Here is a 17682-nt window from a genome sequence, read left to right on the forward strand (position 1 = left end):
CGCTCCATTGCAAATAAAGCGCTCTCTATCAATGAGCTTTTCGTCAGGAGAAACCTGGATTTTCTTTACCTCACAGAAACGTGGCAGAGGGAAAATGAGTTCATTCATTTAAATGAGCTCTGTCCTGTGGGTTGCTTGGCTGTTGGGAAGCCCCGCCCCTGCCGCCGTGGCGGAGGACTGGCTGCGGTGTACCTGGACAGGTACACATGCAGACTCACAAGCGCAGAACACGCCCCCTCTTTTGAGGCGCTTATGATGGAAGTTGGTTCCTCTAATAAATTTTATTGCATATTGATTTATCGCCCTCCAGGTCATGCTGGGACTTTTCTTAAGGATTTTACTGATTTTTTTAACATCTATAATTTGTCTGGAAAAGGTTTTGATTATTGGTGATTTTAATTTACACATTGATGATGACACTTCCAGCCCAGCTAGGGAACTTATATCAATGGTTGAGGCTTTTAATTTTAAGCAGTATGTGTCAGGCCCCACCCACACTAAAGGTCACACCTTGGATTTAGTTTTTGCATTGGGCTTGCATATTGCCAATGTGTGTGTGGAGGATGTTTTTCTGAGTGACCATTGCTGTGTTTTCTTTGATCTGATGGCCCCACCTGAGCCTAGATCAGTACTTACTAGGGTGGAGAGGAGGATTATCACAGACGCTGACCTTTAGAGCTCTACATGGGCAGGCACCGGAATACATTAAGGACCTGATCCAGCCATATGTTTCCAGCAGGAGTTTAAGGTCTTCCAATCAGAACCTGCTGATGGTTCCCCGAACTTGTTTTAAAACTCGAGGGGACAGATCTTTTAAAGCTGTGGCACCTCACCTCTGGAATGAGCTTCCCTGTTCTCTTCGCTCACTGGATTCTGTGGATGTTTTTAGACAGCAACTAAAGACACATTTTTTTAAACTGGCATTTTAGTGTCAATTTTCTTCCCAAAGTAATCCAGGAAATCTTGTGCTGTAAAAGGAGAGCGAACTACAGGTCGTTGTCCATGAATAAGTGTTGCCACCGTGTCGAACAAGAACTTTGAGTTATGCTTGTTTTTGTTGATCAAATCAGAGTAATAGGTCCACTTTGTAGCCAATAATACATGCTTATAGTCTAAGATAGCATCACGCCACGCAAGGTGAAATACTTCTAATTTTGAACGATGCCATTTCCGTTCTAGACCTCTTGCTTTATGCTTGAGGTCACGCAGATAATCATTGAACCAAGGTGACTGTGATTTGGGGGAGCGCGGTTTTAACACAGGTGGCACAATCATGTCGAGTGTAGTTTTGAGCGCTAAGTTTAAACTATCCACAAGTCTGTCTACTGACTGGGTATTTGTCAAATGTGAAGCTAAGACATCAGGCAGTCTAGCTTCGAGTTCAGTCTTAGTTGAGGAGTTGATGCATTGCCGTAATGATATATAAGGTTGTTGTTCCACTAAACACGGCAGCGAAACTGTAAACTTAATAAGTGAGTGATCAGAGACCACTGATGTAAGAGGCATGATGTCAATATTTGTGACAACAATACCACGTGCGAGAACCAGATCCAGGGTATTTCCACTAATGTGCGTCGAATCCCGAATGCATTGCCGAAATCCTAATGCATCCACAATGTCCATAAATGATTTGCAGAGGGGATCAGAAGGCTTATTTATATGAATGTTAAAGTCACTATTGATTCGAATGTTACCTACACTAGTTGACAAGTTAGAGATGAACGCACCAAATTCATCTAAGAATTCAGAATATGGGCCAGGAGGCCTATATACAGTGACAAAGTAATATGACTGATTTTTATTCTTCTGACCTTGGCAATGTGTAATATCCTGAGCAGAGCGGAGAATCAGATGCTCAAATGAGTTATACGAGGTCTATTAGATAAGAAACCGACACTTTTATTTTTTTTTAACTATATGGATTTGAATGACGTGCGACTACACCAATCATGCTTGAACCCTTGTGCGCATGCGTGAGTTTTTTCACATGTGTCATGATGTCATTTCCCTGTGGGCAGCCCTTGAGTGAGATGTGGTCCAGCCCTCTCGGCTGAATTCCTTTGTTTCACACGCTGCTCGAGACGGCGCGCGTTGCTTTATCAAACTTTTTTCTGGACCTGTGAGGAATATCCGAGTGGACACTATTCGAGAAATTCAGCTGGTTTTCCGTGAAAAGTTTAATAGCTGATGAGAGATTATGGGGTGTTTCGGGACGTCGCGTATCGCTTCCAGGCGCCGTTGTCGGCCTGTTTCGACCTGAAAACATCCTAATTTAAGGCTTAATTCACCCAGGATGTCGTGAGAGAACAGAGAAGATTCAGAAGAGGCCGGCATGAGGACTTTATGTGGACATTCCACTGTTTAAGGACATTTTTTAATGAAAGACATGCACGCAAATTCGCCGAGTCGTTTCGTGACGACTCGGCGAATCTGTGTGCACCGCGACAGGAAAAACACCTCCGTGTTGAAAACATTTGTAAAATTCAGGCGGCTTTTGATGGCTTTCAACAAGTGAGTAACTGAGAAATTGTTTAACAGCTTGGGCATGTTCCAACTTGCCCGTTAAGGTTTCCAACGGAGGTGTTTTTCCTGTCGCGACCCCCCACGGTCAGGTCCGGCCCGACATGCGACTCTGCCCGCACGTTCTTTCATTACAAAATGTCTGTTAACAATGGAATGTCCGAATAAACTCCTCATGCCGACTTCTTCTGAAAGTTCTCTGTTCTCTGATGACTTACTGGGTCAACAGAGCCTGAAATGTGGAAGTTTTCAACTTGAAACGGCGAGACGCTGCCGCCTCGAAGCGCAGATCGCTGTCAGGTGCCGTGGGCCGTCCTTAAAGCGACACTTACAGACCAAAATCTCTCATCAGCCGTTAAACTTTTTACAGAAAACCAGCTGAATTTATCGAATGGTGTCCACTCAGTTGTGCCTTACAGTTTTGAAAAAAGTTTGATCAAGCAAAGCAACAGTCTCTGAGCCATTCCTAAACAATGAAAAAATTGACGAGAGGGTGGGCGACTCCTCACTCAAAGACTGCCCACAGGCGAATGACGTAACCGACAGGCGTGAAAAAACTCGCATGCCCACGAGGGTTCAAGCATGTATGATGTAATCACACATGATTCAAATCCATATGGTTTTTGAAAAAAATAGTAAGGTCGGATACTTTTCTAATAGACCTCGTATTTGTGACCCCCAACAGCTAATAAGCTAAACCTGGATTTATAAATAAGAGCAACACCCCCGCCTTGCTTCGCATCACGAGGGACGTGACTAAATGTATATGCTGGTGGGCAGGCCTCATTTAAGGGGAGGACAGCTGTAGGTTTAAGCCAGGTTTCACATAGCCCAATCATATCTAAGTGATGATCAATAATTAGATCATTGATCAACAATGATTTTGAGGACAGTGAACTTATATATCTCATATTAATGAGACCCAGTCTAAGGACCTCAGTGGGGTTGACAGTTGAACTGTTTGGGTTTAGGGGTGGTTACAGAGTAGCATATATAAGATGCCTAGAAGTAGGTTTAGGTTTGAGACATTCCACGCGTGTTGTAGGTAGCAGACATGAAATCTTTGCTATTGCTGGAACAACCACTGGGCCATCCTCAATTTCAACATCATCCAATGTAGTAATGGGTATTAAGTTTGGAAAGCATATCCCTCTTTGATTTTTTTAAAACTGCACAGCCCCCGGAGGGGGAAAGGAGTGTGTGAGCAGGGGCTGGGATGGGGTGGTGGATGGGGACAGGAGGGGGGGTAGGGAGGAGGTGGAGCATGCTTTCAGTCTCTGTCCATGTGTGAGTCAGTTTCTCTCTGTGTGTACTGGAGTTTAGAGACGATAAGGAGGCAGCCGAATGTTCACTAAGGCTGTCGAAATTCTTCTGGAGGAAAACAACGGGGCATTTTGTCCTTCAGAGGCTGATAAGCCTGTCATGTTTAGGGTGGAGCAGTGAAAAACACCTTTATAGCTTCACATGAACAACCAGATCAATTATGAATATTCCCCGGTCTCCGACATCATCTTTTGCAAGGTGTGCATTTTGCTCCGAGTTCAAGAGTTAAAGCAGTCTGAGAATGTATCGCCTTGCCCAACTCATTAATCATGACAGACAGTTGAGGGGTCGTGGTTGTCGTGGCAGCCGTCTTGCCAATTCTCCGGTAGGTCAGGGCAGCACATAAACCAATAAGAACCAGCCCTTCTATTATGAAACCAAATATAAATAGATCCTCGATGTCCGCCACAGAGAATGGCGCAAAGCATGTGACTCGCCACGTCTCCCAACAATCAAGAACATAGCTCGCAGGGTAGATTCCATCTGGGCACACAGGGTCCCCCGGCCCTGATTTTCTTGTAGAGAAAATGGTGTCAATAGTGTTCAGACACCAGCTGATCAATTCCATGGTTAATCCAATATAGTGTGAAGAATTCACAGTCTGGTGAAGTAGAGACTTTGAAGGTTGGAGCAGAGATAGAGGAGAGAGGAGGAGATGCGACCGCCCTCGCCGAGGTCCCAAGCTGTTATCATGGACACTGTGTAGAAGAAGGGAGAGAGCACGATTTACTTTCTTAGAAGGCTGCCTTCTTTTAGTGTCAGTCTGAACCTTCTGGACATGTATAATCGGTCCATTGTGTCCAGTGTCCTTTTTTATGGTGTTGTGTGTTGGGGGGGCAGTTCTAAAAAAAAAAAAAAAAAAAAAAAAGACGTTCTCCGGCTGAACCGGCTCATTAAGAAGGCGGGCTCTGTGGTTGGACTGGGTCTGGACTCTGTGGAGAAGGTGGTGGAGCACAGGGCGCTCTCTGAGATCAGGGCGATCCTGTCCAATCAGAACCACCCCCTGAACTCGGTCTTCTCCCACTAGAGAAGCTCCGTCAGATTCCACTGAGAGACTGAAGAACTCGTTTGTCCTTCGAGCTGTCAGGGTGCATAATGCAGCCACTTCAGCCAGGAGCAGGAGATGTGAGGCGGAAATGTCCCATGTAGGTAAATGGAATGGTAAATGGACTGCATTTATATAGCGCTTTTCCATCTGCATCAGACGCTCAAAGCGCTTTACAATAATGTCTCACATTCACCCCGATGTCAGGGTGCTGCCATACAAGGCGCTCACTACACACCGGGAGCAATAGGGGATTAAAGACCTTGCCCAAGGGCCCTTAGTGATTTTCCAGTCAGGCGGGGATTTGAACCCATGATCTTCTGGTATCAAGCCCAACACCTTAACCACTAGACCATCACCTCCCCCAGGGACGTAAACTCCTCCTACTTTTTTCTTGAATTTTATTGTGCTGTTTTATTTATTTTTATTTTATATGCACTTTTAATATGTGTATTTTATTTGTAGGAATGGGAGCAACAGAACGCCACATAATTTCCTTCAGGATTAATAAAGTATCTACCTACCTACCTAACCTGAAGGTTCTACAATTGTAGGTCGGTGCGCCACTCTTTAAAGCGTTTCAGCGGTGACAGGGTCTGTTTCTGGGGAGATCTGTTTTTACAAACAACAATAATGAGATTGAAAATGATATCACATAAATGGTCATTTACGAGTATATAGCCCTTTTCCATCTGCAACAGATGCTCAGAGCGCTTTACAATGATTCCTCACATGCATCCATTCACACAGACGCACTCCCACACCGATGTCAGCGAACATAGATAGAGCTCTGCAGGCAGGGTAACATTAGGACTTTACAGCAGAGCACAGAGCAGGTGATTAGAGACCCTGCACGGCTTATGACAAATGTGGTTGTGGAATCCATTAGCTTAGCAGGGAAATTAGTGCAGAAAATCCACTATGGTGATAGTGCAGTTTATCTGCCAGGGAGGGAAATTCAACAAGTTGAGACTGTGGCCTGCTTCCGTAGACGTGTTCATAAAAATCATAGAGAGATATGCTTTGCAAACTTAATACCCATTACTACATTAGATAATGTTGAAATTGAGGATGGCCTGTTAGCTGTTATATATATCAGATATTTCATGTCTGCTATCTACAACTCGTGTGGAATGTCTCAAACCTAAACCTACTTCTAGGCATCTTATATATGCTGCTCTGGAACCACCCCTAAACCCAAACAATCCAATTGTCACCCCCCCTGAGGTCCTTAGTCTGGGTCTCATTAACATAAGATCACTGTCCTCAAAATCATTGTTGATCAATGATCCAATTATTGATCATCACTTAGATAGGTTTGGGTTATGTGAAACCTGGCTTAAACCTACAGCTGTCCTCCCCTTAAATGAGGCCTGCCCACCTACATATACATTTAGTCATGTCCCTCGTGATGCAAAGCAAGGTGGGGTGTTGCTCTTATTCATTAATCTAGTTTAGCTAATTAGCTGTTGGGGGTCACAAATATAACTCGTTTGAGCATCTGATTATCCGCTCTGCCCACAATGTTACGTATTGCCAAGGTCAGAAGCATAAAAATCAGCCGTATTACTTTGTCACTGTATATAGGCCTCCTGGCCCATATTCTGAATTCTTAGATGAATTTGGTGTGTTCATCTCTAACTTGTCAACTAGTGCAGATAACATTCTGATTATTGGTGACTTCAACATTTATATAAATAAGCCTTCTGATCCCCTCTGCAAATCATTTATGGGAATTGTGGATGCATTAGGATTTCAGCAATGCATTCAGGACTTGACACACATTAGTGGAAATACCCTGGATTTGGTTCTCGCACGTGGTATTGCTGTCACAAATATTGACATCATGCCTCTTACATCAGTGGTCTATGATCACTAATTAGGTTTACAGTTTTGCTGCCGTGTTTAGTGGAACAACAACCTTACTTATCACTGCGATTATGCATCAACTCCTCAACTACAACTGAACTTGAAGCTAGACTGCCTGATGTCTTAGCTTCATGTTTGGAAAATGCCCAATCAGTAGACACTCTTGTGGATAGTTGAAACTCAGCGCTCAAAACTACACTCAACATGAGGGGGGCTAGTAAGATGGCTGCCGATTAGACATGTTGCTCCTCGGGGCATGAACCACTTTTATGCTTAAAACGTATTTTTTGTCAACATTAGAGCCTCCATCTACCACTTGAATACAGTACAAGTCGTCTGACTGTATTTTTTATCAGCTGAATCACGTCAGTGGCCGGTAAATGTAATGGAAAGGGTCACCACTATGGCTAAAGCTAGCCATGCTGCAACCACAAGCCCATGTGAGATGGTTAGCGATGACGAGGACGAGATACCACTTGTTTGGCAGAAAATCTCTAAATCCATCACCAACTCTTTCAACGAAAGATTTGACAAGTTCGAGGAGAAGTTTCAAAGTCTCATGACCGACCAACAAGTGCTGATTGAGAGGGTGACGGATGTGGAAAATCAGGCCACGGACCACGAGCAGCGAATTAAGTGTTTGGAGACATCGCTGACGGCTATACAACAAGAAAACAGTGTGCTTCGCTCCAAGCTTGCGGATTTAGAGGGCAGATCTAGACGCAACAACATTAAAATAGTGGGTATCCCAGAGGACGAGGAGAAGGGAAGGCCTTCCGACTCCCATCTGATTCCTAAGTTACTTGGGGCGGAAAACTTTGACAAGCCTGTAGTCATCGACAGGGCGCACCGCGTACTTCAACCCAAACCAGCGGAGGGCTTGAAGCCGCGTACCATCATCGCACGAGTGCACTTTGCTCAAGATAAGGAGAAGATTATGCAGTTTGTGAGACAGCGCACGTTGGATTATGGTGGGAAACAGATCTACATTTTTCCTGACTACACGATGGAAGTTATGGAACAACGACGGAGCTTTAAGGAAGTGTTGAGAGTATTGCGGGAGAAAAACATCCAGCACTCTCACTTCACGTTCATCATCAGGCAGGTAAAAGTGTTCAGTAGCCCTGCTGACGCTAAGAATTTTATAGACAAAGACCTCTGTCAGATAGATGGTGGCCGCGATGCGAATGACCAATCTGAATTCTAATGGTTGGCATTTTGTTTTATTTTAAATGTTTCTGGGGGTCTACGTAGGACAGTAGCCAGCCTATTTTTCTTTTTTTTCTCTCTTTTTTGGCCTGTGGCCCCAAATGGTAATGTGGGTAGCCCAGCTTCGTTTGGGGAAGCAATGGGTGGAGTTGTTTATGCATAGGTTCTGTGTCAGTGTATTTTTTTTTTTTTTTGTTGATGTGTCTTCCTCACTGTCAGACAAACACTAGAATGTGTTTTTTGTTTTGTTGCAACTGTACTTTGTTTGATATTTCGGTCTGTTTTTTGGTTAATAATGAGCAATATTGTTGATACTTTGTCTCTGGTCTCTTGGAACGTTCGTGGTCTTGGTCACCCTATTAAACGTGGTAAAGTTTTTGCACATCTGAAGTCATTAAAAGCTGACATCATGTTTCTTCAAGAAACACACATAAAGGCCACACAACATAATAAACTTAGGGCCAATTGGATCTCTCAGTCATACCATTCTCCATTCACGTCTAAGGCTAGAGGTGTGGCAATTCTCTTTCGTAAATCTGTGCCTTTTAGTTTTCATTCACGCATGACAGATCCCAATGGTCAATTCATTGTTGTGAAAGGGCTTATCAATCTCTTCCCAGTGACTTTTGTTAATTTATATGGACCAAATTCGGATGACCCGGTATTTTTTCGAAAAGTGTTTGATTTGATTCCAGATGATGATTCAGGTTACATTTTTGTTGGAGGGGATTTTAATTGTTACCTTGATCCATACTTGGATAGGTTCTCCATGGCTCCACCTCCCAACATTCTCTCTGTACAGACCCTTAACAATTTATCTAGTTCAAAAAGAATTGTGGACATTTGGAGACTGCAGCATCCGGTTGACTATGATTATTCATTTTATTCCCATGTTCACAAATCTTATACACATATCCATTATTTTTTGGTTGACTCCAGATTAATTTCCAACATAGTTGGCAGTAAGTATCACAACATATTAATATCGGACCATAGTCCTGTTAGTGTTACTCTCAAACTCTTGCTTCCCATGCAAACCTACAGTTGGCGCTTTAATCCTATGCTACTCTCTGACCCAGCTTTTGGGAAGCACATCAGTGAGCAAATTTCTGTATTTCTTGAGACCAATGACAATGGCGAGGTTAATGATTCAATACTGTGGGAAACCCTTAAAGTGTATATCAGGGGGCAAATTATTTCCTATGAGGCTAGGCAAAACAATCGTAGACGAGGTCGATTAGAGGAAATTGAGGGGGAATTACAAACTGCTGACCAGGTCTATAAAAGCACTCAGCTTCAGTCTGATTATAATAACATTCTCAAGCTATAGTATGAATACAGTTCTATATTGGCAGAACAAGTTGGCAAAATCTTAATAAAATTAAAACAGATACATTTTGAACTTGGTGAAAAACCTTGTAAGCTACTGGCACAGCAATTAAAGGGAGAGCAGACAAAGAGAGCCATCTATAAAATCAAGGATAAAACAGGGCAAATGCTGACAGATTTACGGGATGTAAATGAGTGTTTTAGAGAGTTTTACTCTGACATCTACTCCTCCAAAGTATCTGCTACTCAAGTTGATTTCGACAATTTTTTCAAATCACTGTCATTCCCACAATTAGATCCATCTGGTAAACGATACTTGGATTCAGATTTTACTGCACTGGAAATACAAGAGGCGATTAAAGCATTTCCGACCGGAAAGGCCCCCGGCCCTGATGGCTATGGTCCTGAATTTTATAAGGCCTTTAGAGATTTGCTAACACCTATACTGTTGAGAATGATTTGCCATACTTTTAAGAGTAAACTTCCATCTTCTCTACGCGATGCCAACGTTTGTGTCCTTCTGAAAAAAGACAAGGATGGCACAGATCCGGATAACTATAGGCCCATTGCTTTATTTAATTACGACCTCAAAATAATAACAAAAGTCTTGGCTACAAGGTTGGGCAAGAGTATAGCTAGCATCATACATCCCGATCAAACAGGGTTTATTCCGGGTAGACATTCTTTTTGTAATGTCCTCAAAATCCTCAACATTTTATTCGCAGATTATAAATATGCTGATGGTGCATCTGTATCGTCTCTGGATGCTCACAAAGCCTTTCTCACAATAGAGTGGCCATACCTTTTCTCAACACTTAAAAAATTTAGTTTCAACGACATCTTTATTGAATGGGTCCGGATTTTATATTCAAACCCCAAGTCTTCCATCCTCAGAAACGGAAACAAATCCAAACCATTCACTTTACAGAGAGGTGTGTGCCAGGGGGATCCACTCTCACCCCTATTGTTTGACATTGCACTGGAACCTCTTGCAATAGGAATTCGGGCTCATCGGAGACATGTGTGACTTTGTATGCTGATGATCTATTGATCTGTGTGACAGACCCCAGGACTTCCATTCCTGCTCTCTTGGAGTATGTTAATTCATTTGGCAACACTTAGGGTTACACAATAAACTGGGGAAAGAGTGAGTTTATGCCTCTAGTTGACAGCCTGCCTCAAGAATTTCTGGACACCTTGCCTTTTAGAGTAGTAAGCAATCATTTTACCTATCTAGGACTGAAATTGACAAGGAATCTTAAACATTTTTTAACGCTAACAATGCAGAGCTAGTTGAGAGACTCAAAGCCAATATTGAGGCATGGAGGTTACCGGCTAATACAATATAAGGTCATCCATACTTCATCCATACATTACTCAAAGGCTAAGTTGAACAAAATTTTTCCATCAGTGTCCTCTCAGTGTAATAAATGTAGTTCCGCTGAGGGGTCGTTGGCTCATCTTTTCTGGTTCTGTCCTCAGCTGCTCAGCTATTGGTCTGCAATATTTATATGGTTTTCTGATTGTTACTCTGACATTCAACCAGATCACAAATATTGCAATATTTGGATGCTCCATAAACAGCCTGAAATTTTCCCTGGACTTGCAGCTGGCTTTAGAGCTTGGGATGGTGGTTGCCAAAAAGCTTATATTGTTATCGTGGAAATCCACCACTCCTCCGAGTTTTGAGCATTGACTCAGGGAAATGGTATCTGTGATACAACTGGAACGCATCCGCTTGGACTGGCCGGACAAACGTCACAGACATGAGAAGACGTGGGGACCTTTCTTGGCTTGACTGGAGGGATGACTGAGACATTGTGGAAGCATACATGGACATATATTGCTTTACTCTGTATTATAAATGTAAGTCAGTTGCACATGTTGTATTTTATTTCCTCCCTGGCAGTTGTTTTGATTTGTTCTGTCTTGTTTTGTTTGTTCATGCTGTTCTTGTAATATTACTAAAATTTCAATAAATATAATTAAAAAAAAACTACACTCAACATGATTGCACCACCTTTGATAAAACCACCCCCCCACCCCCAAACACAGTCACCTTGGTTCAGTGATTACCTGCGTGACCTCAAGCATAAGACTAGAGGTCTAGAACAGAAATGATCTCCCTGCATCAGTAAAATAGTCAGATTCTTTAGAGACTTTCAAGTCCAGACTTAAGACGCCCTTATTTTCCCTTTCATATGGCTAGCATACTGGTATAGTATGTTTCTATGCTTTTTACTCTTTAATTCATTTTATTCGTAAACGGAGCGTGCCACAGCCTGAACTTTATCTAAAGTCTTGTTCTTTTAGTGAAGCTTATGGCTAGTGGCTGGCAATCACCTTCATATTTCTTCTGTTCTTCTTGTTGTTTAATGCTGACAAATTATACTGTATTTGTTGTCTTTCTGATGCCTGATTTTGTTGGTGCATCTCCATCCAGAGATGGGTGTGGTGTCTGTTTCTGAAACCATCCTGTCCTGTGCACCAGCAAAATTTCCTGTATATTTGTTTTGTAATTTGTGTCTGTATAATGGCACAAGCAGAAGGTCACCCCTTTGAGTCTGGTCTGCTTGAGGTTTCTTCCTCAAATCATCAGAGGGAGTTTTTTTCTTACCACTGTGTTCTTGCTCTGGGGATTAGTAAGGTTAGACCTTAATTGTGTGAAGTGCCTTGAGGCAGCTTTGTTGTGATTGAAATTGAAATGTCAGGCTGCTGCCATACAAGACACTCACCACACACTGGGAGCAACTCGGGGATTAAAGACCTTGCCCAAGGGTCCTTAGTGATTTTCCAGTCAGGCTGGGATTTGAACCAAGGATCCTCTGGTCTCAAGCCCAACGCTTAACCACTAGACCATCACCTTCCCAACAGAACAGTAATAAGACTGAATGATGTTGTTAACTAAAACGTCATTCAGTCACAGTTACTTCAAGTGTTTTACGACTGCAGTTCTGCACTAATTGGAACTGACGGGACAAAAAAATCTTCCATCCATCCATCCATTTTCTTCCGCTTTATCCGGAGTCGGGTCGCAGGGGCAGCAGCTCAAGCAAAGCTGCCCAGACCTCCCGATCCACACACACCTCCCCCAGCTCCTCCGGGGGAACCCCAAGGCGTTCCCAAGCCACCCAGGGGGCAAAATCTATAAATCTAAAAATCTAAAAAAATCTATAAATAAATGATTACAAACATTAAGAAACAGCTTGACATGTGATTAATTATCATGACAAACTTGAATCACTTGACAGCACTAACGTTTACCCGACACCATCAGATACTCATAGTCACACTCATAGTCGTTTTGTTTGTCGCCGCCACGCCACAGAGTCTTGTACAACCTTCAGGAAAAGATGTGTGACTCTACAAAACATGCAGATCCTTCCTGAACCTTCTGAAGTACTTCAACTTCACAAAGTAATTCTTCCTTTGTGCCCTTTGAGCAACAGGTGCAGTTTGTCGTTTGGTGCACTGCAGCTCCTCTTCCAGGTCGAGCACCGCGTCCGCCTCCAGCTCCATGCAGGTAGTTAACACCCGAGTCCAGTGTTGATCTCTGAGTATGAACTCTGTCTGTCCAGGAGTCCAAGTCTGAACCGCCACCTGATCCTACCCCTGTCAGCACCACCAGCCATCCCGGACCAGTCTGTGGAGACTCAGGCCCTGACAAGAAGGTCAAGAACCTAAAGAAGGTGAGCATCTAATCACGGCTATGTTCCAGACACCTGAATCAGGAAGCAGGTTCGTCGTCATGAGCAGAAAAAACATTTTTGTTTTGTTTTTCAATCTCTTTTTCACCTCACATCTTTGATCTTAGATTTACAGGCTCCTGTTCCTCACCAGATCCAGGCTTCCAAATAGTTTGGTTAAAATAGTATGATTAACGAACACTCTAAATGTACCACCTTGCTGTATTTCATAATCACTTCCCACAATGCATCAGTATGAATGTGATAAGTTACATGTGACCAGTCAGCATCAACTCGGACGAGATCCAGGTGCCTCGGACCGTGTCTGAGCGCGCTGGCCAGTGCTCACACTGCACTCTACGTTTAGGGTCAGTTTGGGGACAAGACCACCTATTTCGACTCCGGGGTCCTATATCCAGTCTGGGGTTAGACCAAGACCTTGAAGACTTGAGTTTGAGTTGATGGTGAGACCGAGAATTTAAAAAAAAAAAAAAAATTTACTTTAATCAGACTTAAGTCACCTTGATAGGATCCAGGAGTGAATTCGGGGAGACGGGCTCAACCTGAGCAACGGATGAGATCAAAAGGTCCAAAAAAGATGAATTAAAGTGAACATGTCTGTGAGATAAATGTTTTATTTTGACAGCTCATATTAGAGGAGAGGATGTTGCTAATTGCCACTGTAGTTTTTAATTTATGTGTGTACTTATTCTAGACCAGGGTGGGTAATCGTGTGCCATGAAGGGCCGAAACACTCCAGCCAAAGTTGTCCCGGTCCCCAAGTTGCCTTTGAAATTTATTTTTATCTGCATGCAGAAATGTGGACTTCACAGTGTGCGTAACAAATCAGCTGAAGCACAGTGTGATTTACAAATGTGTCTCTATGCACCTCCATGCTTGAGACGAACGTCAGAAAACTCCTTTTTAAAAAGGTAAAAGCTGTCTGTAAAAATCACTGACACAGCACATTTAGAGGTGACAAAAACCACAGAGGATTTTGGGTAATAAACACTTCAGCCCACCTCCCCATATACATCCTGTCCGAATAAATTATACAATAAGGGATTTATCAAACAAGATTAATATGGAGGCAGCAGATGATGAAATTATTTTACAGCTGGACCATGTCCCGGACACCTGGACCACAGCCAGGAGCACTCACGTGAATCCAACCAACTGAGACTGTAGATTGACGCAATCTTGTGATCAGAGCATTGAGACCCTTCAAAGATCCACAGGATGGTCATGATGTCTGCTGTGGACCTAAAGGCCTGGACCTCAGCTGATCTTTGGTGTTGGCACACAGAAATGTCTTAAAATACAGTTGCATGTAAAAGTTTGGGCCCCCCTGATAATTTTTGTGATTTTCCTTTATAAATCATTGGTTGTCTGGATCAAAACATTTTAGTTAAATATATCATATAGCAGACAAACATACTGATATTTGAGAAGGGAAATGTAGTTTCTACAACCCCAATTCCAGTGAAGTTGGAACATTGTGTAAAATGTAAATAAAAACAGAAAATTTTTTTTGGTTATAGTTGTTGGTTTTGGTGAACTTATTTTTTCTCTTGCGGGTCTGTTGTTGTGGTGTTCAGTTTGTTCTTTGGCATAATATTGTTAAAAGGAGCGAAACCCATCCCATATTACTCTTTGTATTATTGCTGTTCTTATGCTTCATAATAAAATATTTGAAACAAAAACAGAATCCAATGATTTGCAAATCCTCTTCAACCTATATTCAGTTGAATACACCACAAAGACAAGATATTTGCCCCCAATCTCAATTCTCTTTTGTACCCCTTCCCCTATGCCTACCCCTTTAAAACAAGGGGTAAGGTGAAGGGGTATGCCTCTAGCCCTATGAATTGAGACACTCCTCTGCCTTAGGAGAAAAAAAAACTGCCGGTGTCAAACTGCCGTCTTCACTGTTTATTACCATGGCAACCGAAATGCAGCTTGTTGCAGTAGCCTGTTTGCTCTTTTTATTTTCTCGCCTTTCTGCGTAAATGCAAAGAAATAGAAAAAGTCGCAGAATTCTTTGACGCATTGCAATCATGTCATGGTAATTAATTTAATTAATTTGTAATTTATAATAATAATAATAAATAGTATTAATAATTAATTGATTAGTAATTAATGTTAATGATACTAGTAATTAATCAATAATAATATTCTTTGATTAATCATTAATTGATTAGTAATTAGTGAATTAGTAATTAAAATAATTTATGATAATTTATTAATTTATATAGCGCCAAATCACGACTAATTGCCTCAAGGTGCTTCACAAACATCATTTAAAAGCAGAATAAAATGAAATAGGATTAAAACACAATAAAAAATTTTAAAACATAAATAAGTAAAAGAAATAAAATAATAAAAAAGACACACTAAAGTGACACAGTCACTTTAATGAACTTACTTTTCAGTCACCTTAAAGGGAAAGGTGCACATGCCAGACTTTTATTCATTGACTTTTCTTCTGCTTTTAACACAATTCAGCCCCACATTTTAGCCTCAGGACTTTTAGAACATTTTAAGTTGCAATCTTGTGGGCTGGATTCTGAGCTTCCTCACTAACAGGACACAAAAAGTGAGAGTAAATGGGGTCTTGTCTGATCAGACCCAGTCCTCCACCGGGTCACAACAAGGTAGTGCTATCTCTCCACTTTTGTATATTTTATACACTGATCTCTGCAGACGTTGGAGGGAGGGGAGGACTATTCTTAAGTATGCAGATGACACTGTTATTGTCAGCTGCTACAGGACAGTGAGGTTGGCCACGGTCCTGTTGTAGATGATTTCTTGGACTGGTGTGAGAAGTCTTTCCTACAGATGAATGTATTGAAGACTAAAGACATGGTCACTGACTTTAGGAAGGGCTCCCACAAACATGGAGTAACTCTCCTAAAAGGTCAGGCTGTAGAAACTGTGAGCACCTATAAATATCTGGGTACTGTCATTGATGACAAACTCACTTTTGAGTCTAATTGTGAAGTGGTGTGTAAAAAAGGTCACCAGCACTTGTTCTGTCTTAGAAAACTGGCATCCTTTCACATTGACAAATCACTGTTAACTATGTTTTATTGTTGTTATATTGAATCTGTTTTATCTTTTTGTTTGGTGTCATGGTTTGGAAATTTGTCAGTTAAAAACAAAAACAGTCTGAATCAGATTGTAAAATGGGCGAGCAAACTCATTGGAGGAGAGTCTCAGCTGTATCCAGCCTCTCTGTACATGAGGCAGGTCCAGAGATCGGTTGAGGCAGTTCTAAAGGACGCCTCACATCCTCTTTTTGATCAGTTTGAACTGCTCCCTTCAGGACGGAGGTATAAAGCTCCTTCCTGCAGAACTAAGTGCTACAAGAGCACTTTTATTCCTGCTGCTATCAGTGTTCTTAACAGATGACTTTGAATGTATATTTAATTAATTTATCTGCTATTTTGCATTGAGATGGCACACGCTCTGTGACTTTCTTCTGGGTGCTATTGGCCTGTACTTGCACTGCTCATTTTTATTATATTTATATGTATTTATGTGTTTATGTGATTGTTATGAATATAGTGACTCACTGCCAAACCAAATTTACCTTTTGGTACAAATAAAGTGACCTTGACCTTGACCTTGACACAATCATATAAAATACTAATGATAAAACAGGAGAACAGTTTATTTATTTAAAATAAATAAACACAAAATATATCAGTCTGTGTGTAATGAATGTATATATTATACAAGTTTCACTTTTTGAATGAATGACTGAAATAAATCCACTTTTTCATGATATTCTAATATGTCCAGCACCTGTATGTATGTTCTGGGCTGCATCTAGTTCTGTTAACCTGATATTTCTTTTTCAGATTCTCCCATTTTTTTACATCCAGCTCTATTTCCTTTAGAAATTTCCTTGACTAATAATATCAGTCTGTCAGGACGTCAGGTTGTGTGTTACAACTTGAAGACTTGAAAGACTTGAAACTTCTCATTTTCTGCCTGAAAGTTTATTAGGAGACGAGTGTGTTCAGGGCTCCTGTTTGTTTACTAAATACACACACGTTACAGACCTTGAAATCTAACAGCAGGGGGCGCTATTATACAGACGGTTGCTCAGTTCTGGATCACCTTTTTTAAAGTCCCGCTATACAGAGCCGTAATGCTACTGAATGTCCTTTATTGTGTATTGTTGTATTGGGTATGTGGATGTTATTTAGCTGAAGAAGTCTGGATGGAGTAGCCCTTCTACTTAAAGTGTGAAGCCACATTATGTGTGGTGCAAATTTGCCAGAAATGGATCACTTTGCCCGGTTCTGGATCACGACACTCTGTGTCACTTTGGGTTCATTCCTGGCATCTGGCTGGAGCCCTTCTAATGCAGAATGATACACACTGTGCCCGAGAATGTGTTTTAAACACAAAATGATAGAAATTATACTTATTAAATGAGAATTTACTTAGTTTCGAAAGGCGCCGTTACACATTTTTACGAGCAAAAAAATGAAGTGTGGAAGTGAGATTTCTCCTGAATTAAAAAGTAAAAGCCCCCACATTCATGCCCATTCGTGATGTTGAGATGAGCCCCAAAGTCCACATGACTCACAACTACAGACACGAGGCTGCTGCTTCAGTGATCAACAACCGGCAAATTTTCACATCAGAGATAAATGCGTGCAGCAATTAAACAGTAAGACATAACACACT

The 17682-nt window shown here is 41.7% G+C and overlaps 1 protein-coding gene across 2 annotated transcripts in view; it reads left to right on the top strand.

Moving 5' to 3' along the window:
* eif2a (eukaryotic translation initiation factor 2A) overlaps positions 1-17682 on the top strand; it is a 121792-nt gene that overhangs the window by 87611 nt on the left and 16499 nt on the right. The window contains exon 14 of one of the 2 annotated variants that reach the window (XM_034165456.1): positions 12865-12984. In XM_034165456.1, coding sequence (XP_034021347.1) covers positions 12865-12984 — 120 coding nt within the window. The remainder of the gene's footprint in view (positions 1-12864; positions 12985-17682) is intronic. The other variant, XM_034165457.1, reaches the window with a different exon arrangement.

The sequence above is a fragment of the Thalassophryne amazonica genome, unplaced genomic scaffold (assembly GCF_902500255.1).
Source record: "Thalassophryne amazonica unplaced genomic scaffold, fThaAma1.1, whole genome shotgun sequence".
NCBI classification, from domain to species: Eukaryota; Metazoa; Chordata; class Actinopteri; order Batrachoidiformes; family Batrachoididae; genus Thalassophryne; species Thalassophryne amazonica.